The 8,470-nt window shown below is 37.5% G+C and overlaps 1 protein-coding gene across 1 annotated transcript; it reads left to right on the top strand.

Moving 5' to 3' along the window:
• The first annotated feature begins 289 nt into the window (after window positions 1-289).
• Window positions 290-6,248, top strand: LOC311075373 (uncharacterized protein). The gene is made up of 13 exons (XM_084102723.1): window positions 290-416; window positions 954-1,144; window positions 1,258-1,398; window positions 1,895-2,033; window positions 2,183-2,375; window positions 2,451-2,592; window positions 3,508-3,651; window positions 3,900-3,955; window positions 4,075-4,256; window positions 4,347-4,747; window positions 4,959-5,055; window positions 5,160-5,349; window positions 5,438-6,248. Exons 1-13 carry the CDS (start codon window positions 297-299, stop codon window positions 5,581-5,583), a joined length of 2,142 nt encoding a protein of 713 aa, XP_083958849.1. The 5' UTR covers window positions 290-296; the 3' UTR covers window positions 5,584-6,248.
• Window positions 6,249-8,470: the final 2,222 nt, after the last annotated feature.

Raw genomic sequence — 8,470 nt, 5'->3', positions numbered from 1 at the left:
ACATGGCAGCTAACTGAAATGTTTAAGTTGAAGCACTAAGTGAAAATAAATAAAAACTAAAATAAAAATTAATGAAACTATAAAAGATCTCAAAATCGTAAACCTCTTGATCAGTCTATTGTACAGAAATGTAATGGAGCTAGAAAACAATTGCATGCCAATCATTCTTTGGGGAGGAGTAGAATTTAGTTTTTCTTTTCTTTACTGGAAAACAATTTTTTAATTATTTTTGGATGACTTCCTCCATCAGGTCCTTTATAAGGGCAGCGCAGTGATCGGCAAGGATCATCAACATCATGAGTGTCTCTTCTCTGCTCACAGCTCTGCTGATGCTGGCATCCACAGCCACTGCCTCTCATTTCTACGGAGGCTCAATGACCTTCAGCTCAAGAAAGAATCCTGATGGATCCTACATGGTGAGACCTTTATTCACAACCGCAAACAGGTGTTTTTCCAATTAGGTGCACTTTTATGTGCAAGGGGATTTTTGTATTTTTCCATTTTTTTTAAATAAATATATAACTGTCACAAAAATATTACAAGTTAATTCTTTCATAATAATAATGATAATTCTTCAAATGCCTTTTATGTATAGATTTTATTATTTTATCATTGTCCTAGACTTCAAATCTTAAAATATGAAAAGCATTACCATTAAAATAATATTACATTTTATGATAAAATAATGATAACTTTATATTAGGGTCAGTTTGGAAAATGTCACATAATAATTTAATTGTGTGCCATTTAAAATCAGGCTGTAATTTTGTCCAATTAAGCTATATGTGTGAAAATAATATGTATTATGTGTATTTAGGATACATAAGTTAGTAGTTATGAAATTAGCCTAAACAAGACAAGGTAATCTGCCATTTTATTCTAAAATGTTTATTATAATATTTTTCTAGAAAAATTAAGGATGTTGAGAAGTTATTAAAAATGTATTCTTTCAGGTGGACATCCGCTTCAAGGAGGCATTTCATGGCTGTGATTCAAATGATAACTGGAGTTGCAGGTCTGGAAATTGTGGCAGTAAAAGTTATGTGAGCGGTCGTGTAGACAGCAGCTCCAATGGTGGCAGCTGGTGTCAGACTGAGGGAGTCATGAAGAGAACCGTCCCCAACAACAGCCCGTTTCAGCTGCTGTAAGCACTTATGCAGAGGAATAAGACTAATCTGATACACCATTATCTAATAGCGCTGAAGGTAGTATAAAACTAATTTATTGCTAATGAAACGTCTATGCTTGTGTCAACAGCCAAAGTAGTTGCTGCTGGATATATAACACAGTCACAACTTCTGGAAACTGGCAACTTCTCACACACATTGACCTTGGAGTGAGATCTGACACCTCTCAGCCCAACAGATCTCCAGTCGCCACCACACTTCCCATTGTCAGGTATAATCGGTTTGTCTTCATCAAAAGAGTTTTCCGTCTGCAAGCTTTTTAATGCCCAATGCAGTACTGCTGAAACTTCTCATTTTCAGTCTTCTTCTTGAGGAAATCTACAACCTTCATTCAGACTTTGTTTGTTTTTTTATCATTTAAAGCTTAGGTGTGCTATCGACTTTAGTCTTTTAGCTTTTAGGAATCATTAAAAAAATATGATCTAAAAAGATCTCTCTCTGACCTACACTATTAGAATGTTCAGTGTTCAAAATCTAACCAAACATATCACAATGATGTCATTGTAATGTATATTTTATTTTTATATGTATATTTCGTATAATTTTATTTTATTATTCGATTTTATGATATACCCTATCCTTTTTTTTATTATGATCCATTAAAAGTCACCTTAGGAACAGTTGTAAATTAATTGCAAAATGACAAAAATGTCAAACTCATTTCAAGTTGGATTGGATTTGAAGTTGACTTTTTGGATTGTTTCTAGAGTCCCTCAGAACTGCCCGAGGAACTACAATCTGTTGTCCTGCGATCCAGATAATGATCAGGTCAGGTGTAGATATGGAGTTTTCTCTGCAGATGAGTGTGGAATGTGCAACCAACATGCCGGATTCACTCTGAACCAGGTGAGAATATGTAAGGAATAATTTACAATCATGTATGTTGATCATTATACAAAAGTAAGAAGTGTTTTCTTTCATTCTTCCACATGTCCTCGGCTGACTTGGTTGCTACTTAATGTATCATTCACTGTTCATATCTTTCTTCTTTCCAGAACACATGTACTCTGTCATATGGCAACTCTTCAGTACGTGGTGTTTATGCATTTGAGTTGGTGATGGAAGACTATCCCACCCAGAACATCACTCTAAACTACACTGCCATGGCCGCAGCGGTCAGAAGCCCGTTTGTCAATGGATCCTCCAAATCACCACTGAGCAAAATACCTCTCCAGTTCGCTTTAGAAGGTACCGTTCAGTCCTGAAACCAGGCTTTTAATTGTGATGCTCTGCCACAACCTTCATGTTATGTTTTGTGTTTAGTGGAGGCTCCGGCACCATCTTGCACTGAGGGTGAATATCTACCTCGATTCATCCATCCAACACCTCTTCACGGAGAACACCTTCAAGCTCGTGTCAAGCAAGAGTTAGAGATCAGAGTAAAAGCCACAGCAACCTACTCAAGGTATGAAGGAAATGCATATTTTGTTACCCTTTTTGAGCTTGGAAGGGTTCAGTTTGAGCAGATGTTTTATACCATTATCACTGTCCTCATCAGAGCTCATTTCCCAGTACATTCAGCATCTGGCTCATATTCGCAATCTCAAACATATTGTCAAAACCGTCTTTTTCAACATCTTCAAAATCAATATTTTGATCGCTGACAGCTTTTTCTCCAGATCCACCATCAAGTGACAGTGACACTAATATTGGATTGTGTTCAGTGCTCTGCAGTAAATTACTGAGTCATTTCAAGTTTTGCTAATGATACATCCTATTCTTTTGTTTTCTGCCTGCGGTAACTATGAGTGAAATGTTACATCATTATTGTGTATCAGACATTGCAACCTTGTGGAATAAAGGTGAATTGCACTTGTTCAGTCATCAAAGATTAAATTATTGTTGTGCAGAAAAAAATATACTTACACTGTTACACACCTCCAGTCGTTAGCGACCCTATACAATTTTGACAAAAAATGTATGGGAAAACTGCCATTCTTTATATATATATATAATATTATAATTCATTGATTGAGGAAAACAAAGAAAGTTGATGTTAACTTTAAAAAAATGAATGACGAGGAGGGTAGGGAATGACGTCCCGTCACTAAAGACCCGACTTATGAATTTAAGTGTTAAGCTCAAACAGCAAAAAAAAAAAAAAGAAAAAAAAAAAAAAGAAAAAAGCATAATAGGACCCCTTAAATCTATGGACACTACTAATTTCCATAAATGCGAATATTGTTGTAGACAGTAAAGAGCCATGGAGTGAAAAAGGTTTAGAACCACTGTAACTTCCAAAACAGGGTCATTTCAGTTACATTTTTAAACTGATACATGTGCATCTAATTTAATTTTCTTTTCTTCCCTGATTGTCCAGCATCACTGATGTGGTCTTTAGTGGACCTCTGAACAGCACAAAGGAGACCACCACCACTGGAGAGTATGTGATCAACTGGACACCAACATCAGAGAATTTTGGCCAGCACTTTCCAATTTGCTTCATTGCAGAGGGCCAATATGGGTATGATTACACAGTTAGATTACTTAAATCAAAATGTGTGATTAAACTTTATTTTAAGGTGTCCATGTTACAGTGTAATTATGCATTTAAGTACTGTGTAATAATAATTAACAACATGTACTTTCTATAGGGTTAGGATTGGGGTTCGGTTTAGTTAATATTAATATAGCGTGTAACAAGGACACTGTAAAGTAAAGTGTTACCCAATGTGGCATATGAAATGAAGCTAATTAATCATAATATTTTAGGTCTAGGAACTATCAGTCTGAGATGAGGTGTGTTATTGTCGTGGTCGAGGCTGAAGGTATTTACGCATTTATTGAAATTCTTCTTCTATTTGATTTGATGTATGAATTCTTTGTGTGTCTTTGAAGCAAAATGAAGTTTATCTACATTATCACGATTGTTCTTTATTTGTTCAAGGTCCAAGAGCACAAGTGACTTGCTCTAGAGACACAATGTCGGTGTCAGTAGAAAGAGCCACTATTTCAGGGATCCACGGAGATCACTTGCGGCTGAACAACAATGCTTCGTGTTTAGTTTCTTCCAATAGCACGCATGTGTTTACAACTTTCTCTCTTACCGGATGCGGTACTCAAATCGAAGTAAGGAGTTCAATGAGTTTCTATAGATATAAATAATAATAAAAAGTTTTCCACTACATCTAAACTACTTTTATACTTGTTTATTTGAAGGAGACTGAGGAACATCTCCTCTTTAAGAACACAATTGTTACTTTCGATGATCCAAGACATGTCATAACCAGGAAAAATGAGATTGGAATTGAAGTCATGTGCAAGTACCAGAAAAAGAGCAGCATCAGCACGAGGTTTGATGCTCACAGGCAAGCTGTCAACTTCACTGAGAGAGGCTTCGGCTCATTCAGCTATCAGTTTGAGTTTTATCAGACTGGCAGTTTCAGAAACTTGAGAGCTCCCAACACTTACCCACTGGAGTACAACGTGGGACAGGCGATCTACATGGAGATTGAACCTGTCAATTTAGTGCAAAACACTGAGGTCTTCCTTGAGTCCTGTGTAGCTACACCCTATGATAATCCCAATTATCCCATTTCTTATCCCATCATCACAAATGGGTAAGAATCTAAAAACACTCCAATAGTGTTATTATAGTAATAGACTCAGATGTTGAATGACAAAATAACCATATAAAATCAATATTCTACATGGTTGAGTATCCCAAATGACAAAAAAAGAACCATAATTTTTAAGAATGTAATGTAAATATGTGTCCAAAATAAATTCTTTGACAACAGTGCCATTCTCCGACAAATTAATGTTTTTCAGATGCGGGGTTGATGAAACCGTTCACATCTACACAAGTCACGAGTCCAGTGTCAAGTTCAGTATGGAGGCCTTCAAGTTTATTGGACAATATGACCAGGTAAGGATGGACAAAAAAACAAAACAAAAAAAAAACACTGAAGAACGACAGACATGCCCTATTGCACTGTAATAATGAATGTGTTTTTTGAATTTCCTCTCTAGGTGTTCATCAGCTGCTCCATTATCATATGTCAAGCCAACAATCCCAACACACGCTGTGCTCAGGGCTGCACCAACGGCACGGTCGTTGCACCATCCTCGCACGTTCACAAAAGAGAAGCTGCCATCCAGACCGGAAGTCACTTCATCTCCCAGGGACCCCTGCGGCTGAAGAGGAGCGCATCACTCACTGGTACGTCCTAACTTTACCATGGTAGATTATGTAGATTGTGGATCAAAAGGAAAGGCGTTAAATGCTAATGTTCCTTATTCATTTCCAGAGGCCATAAGTCCAAGCTTGAACCTGAACCTTGTTTTCGTCGCTGGATGTGTCGTAGCAGTAGTTGCCATGGTGTGTGGAATGATGTTCTACAAATCCAAGGGATCAAAGATTAACTACCAACTTTTGAAAGCAGATGAGATTTGATTGGATCAGTTTGAACTACGATCAAAAGTTGGCAACTAGTTAATCAACATATTTTGGTGGCGTGTATTTCTGTGGTTTCTGCAAAATGTTTTTTTAAATGTTTGGTTTGGTAATATTATAACAAAAACATCTGTTCTGTCTGCATGAATGTAACTTCTAGTCATGTGGGTGTTCTGTAGATTTCTTTAACTGTTAAGATATAAAGTGTGGACGAGGGATGGATTTTATACTGTAATACTTCACTGTATAATAAGTATCTCTTTTTGCTCTATTTTTTTTAAATGTTTCATGTCGTTTACATGTATTCTACTTTTCACAATTAAATCTCCATAATTACACAGCCTAAGTATTATGACTTAAAACATAAGCCTTAGTGTCTGTCTCTTAAAAGTGTTGCATACAATGAAACTACATGACTAATAGGTGCTTACATGACAAAAGGTTTTTACATGTTGCAAAGCTTTGGGCTTAACATTTTTGGAATATTTGAAGTTAGCACTACGTTACACAACTTTCACATGCATTGTTAGTTTTCATATTGGGTTTTTTCCCTTTACTGGTACGAACCTAAGCAGTGCCTAGTAGTCATGGTATTACAGTAATACTTGTGGCACATTGAAAAGCCTTCAAAGCCTGTACTCTTACTGCTAATTAAAATAAAGTTTAAAGAAAAATGTGGTTTATCAGAAAAAAAAGTACATATAATTATATATTCACACACACATATTGTAATGAGCTCCAAGCCATTCGCAGAGAAAATGCACAGCTGCCGCAATTACACCAAGCCTTTCGTACTGACCTGATGGAGTTAAAAGAAATTCATACTGAGTTCAAAGAACTGGTCAATTTGCCCAAACCCTTAGAGCAGACCTCGGCACAACTAAAAGCCATGATTGTCCTCCAGTGCGTCCAGAACCCTAACTGCCATCCAGTCCTTCCTGTCGTATAGACCAGATAGAGTTGGCCATATCAGCTGATGATGAAGAGTGGCCTGGGCTTCCACCCTGGCCTGAACCCGACTGAGAACTGAGAAGGGGTTAAAGTTAACAAAACCTGATACAGCTACATACCAACCAGAGGTACCAAAGTATTCAAGGGTCTCACAGGCTCGTGTTTCACAAGCATACCGCTATTCTCAGTATTGATCTCAAAATCCAGATATGCTACCACCGCCTCCAACACCCTAAGACCTCAGAGTGTTATTATCCTCAGCTACACAGACCTCATATCAGAAACCTTTACGAGCCCAAATTCCAGTTTCTTCTCCCCGACTTGGGTCCATACCAGCTCAGTTGAGTCGTCTAGCACCTGTGGTCAATGAAGAGTCAAGCATGCCACACTTAACCCTCTGGGGCCTAAGGTGTTTTTGGGGTCCTTGAGATGTTCTGACATGCCCTTACATTTGTGCTTTTTTCAGTTGCTTATAAACATATTAATGGCAAAGGTATAATTACACTCTATTAAGCACAAACAGGGCTACCATAATATGTGAGCAACATGTACAGATGGTGGACAACCAGAATGCCTATTACCGCCGCGCCAGCCGCCGCGGCGAAATCACCGCGGCGAAAATAAACCAGCCGCATTTCAAAGTCGTTCCCGAAATGACCGCCAGGTGGCGCAAAGGGACATTGTGCAAAACAGCAGCAATTGACGTATTTTAAAATGTAAGTGGGTTAAATATAAAACCCTAAGCCTAATAGGCATATTTTTCATATATATAAATAGGCCTATTAGGCTACAACAGAATAGAACCAAAGATAGAATCAATTTTAGAACTGATTATAGAATCAAAAGTTAAAAATAGAGACGATATTAGGAGCAATGATGCTGAATATTTTTTACTATTCTATTGAGGAATTAGATAAATGAAGAGCTCTCGTGAGCGATACAATTGCATAGTAATTTATAGTGATTTCAAAAGCAGTCCTTAAAGGTGCATTGCGCAAGAGTCTGAGTTTTCGCAGAACTACGCCCCCTCTGGCGGCAAGCGAAACTGCAACCAGAGGTGTGCACGCTCACGGACCACACGCACACGCACGCTTGCACGAGCTGGTCATAACCCAAGGAGCATCAGCCGCACAAATCTTTTGTTTACAATCATAATGTCTTCAGAGGTAATTAAGTTTTAAATCTGCAAGTAATTTAAAATATGTGAAAGGAAAGGCAATTGAGTAAATAACACACTTATGTGTGAGGGGAAAAAAATGGGGGTAGTAGAAAACTTCGTTTTTTATTCCCATCTATCTCCATGTTGAACTGTGTTCTTTACTGTATCCACTTATGACTATTATTATGGAAACACGTTCATGAACAATATAAGTTATTACTTTGTAAAAGCTCAAAATAGTAATCATGATACCATACCATACACAGTCGGTCAACAAAGTACACCCAAATGTCTCAAGGTAATAAACAATCAAGTGGCACTATGACGTTACCATAAAAGCCAAACAGGCTAATCCGCCGAAGATTTGCGGGGGTTTAGCCTGTTTTATTGATCAGCTAAGTAGCATATTCCAATAGCAATACATCGTAATTAAGCAGTAATTTGCTCAAAATTTGTGTCTAAGTATCTAACTTATATATCAGCATTTTATATCACAATCATTCTGAACCTGATCACTGACAATGGTAAGTTAGTAAAACCTATTCCGATTGTACATGTATCTAGCTTACGCTAAAGCATTACACATTTTATGGATCGTCATTTATTGTCATTATTGGCCGTATCAGACATTAGAGAATGGGATATATCTTACCTTTTTATCAAGAAAAAAGCCAACTGAGGATCCCGTTTGAGCCCTAGAGCAGACCGGAGATCTCTCCATTTGTTGAAAACCTTCCCTATGTTTACTCTCGTCTTACCCCGACGCCTGTCTGACTC

Source organism: Abramis brama, assembly GCF_963993115.1.
Source record: "Abramis brama genome assembly, chromosome: 24".
Lineage (NCBI taxonomy): Eukaryota > Metazoa > Chordata > Actinopteri > Cypriniformes > Leuciscidae > Abramis > Abramis brama.
This window is presented reverse-complemented; position numbering and strand designations above follow the sequence as displayed.

Coding starts and splice junctions, on each gene's coding strand:
- LOC311075373 (XM_084102723.1), top strand. CDS start 297: ATGAGTGTCTCTTCTCTGCTCACAGCTCTGCTGATGCTGGCATCCACA. Junction 3,956..4,074: donor TGTCGTGGTCGAGGCTGAAG/GTATTTACGCAT, acceptor TATTTGTTCAAG/GTCCAAGAGCACAAGTGACT. Junction 4,257..4,346: donor GATGCGGTACTCAAATCGAA/GTAAGGAGTTCA, acceptor GTTTATTTGAAG/GAGACTGAGGAACATCTCCT.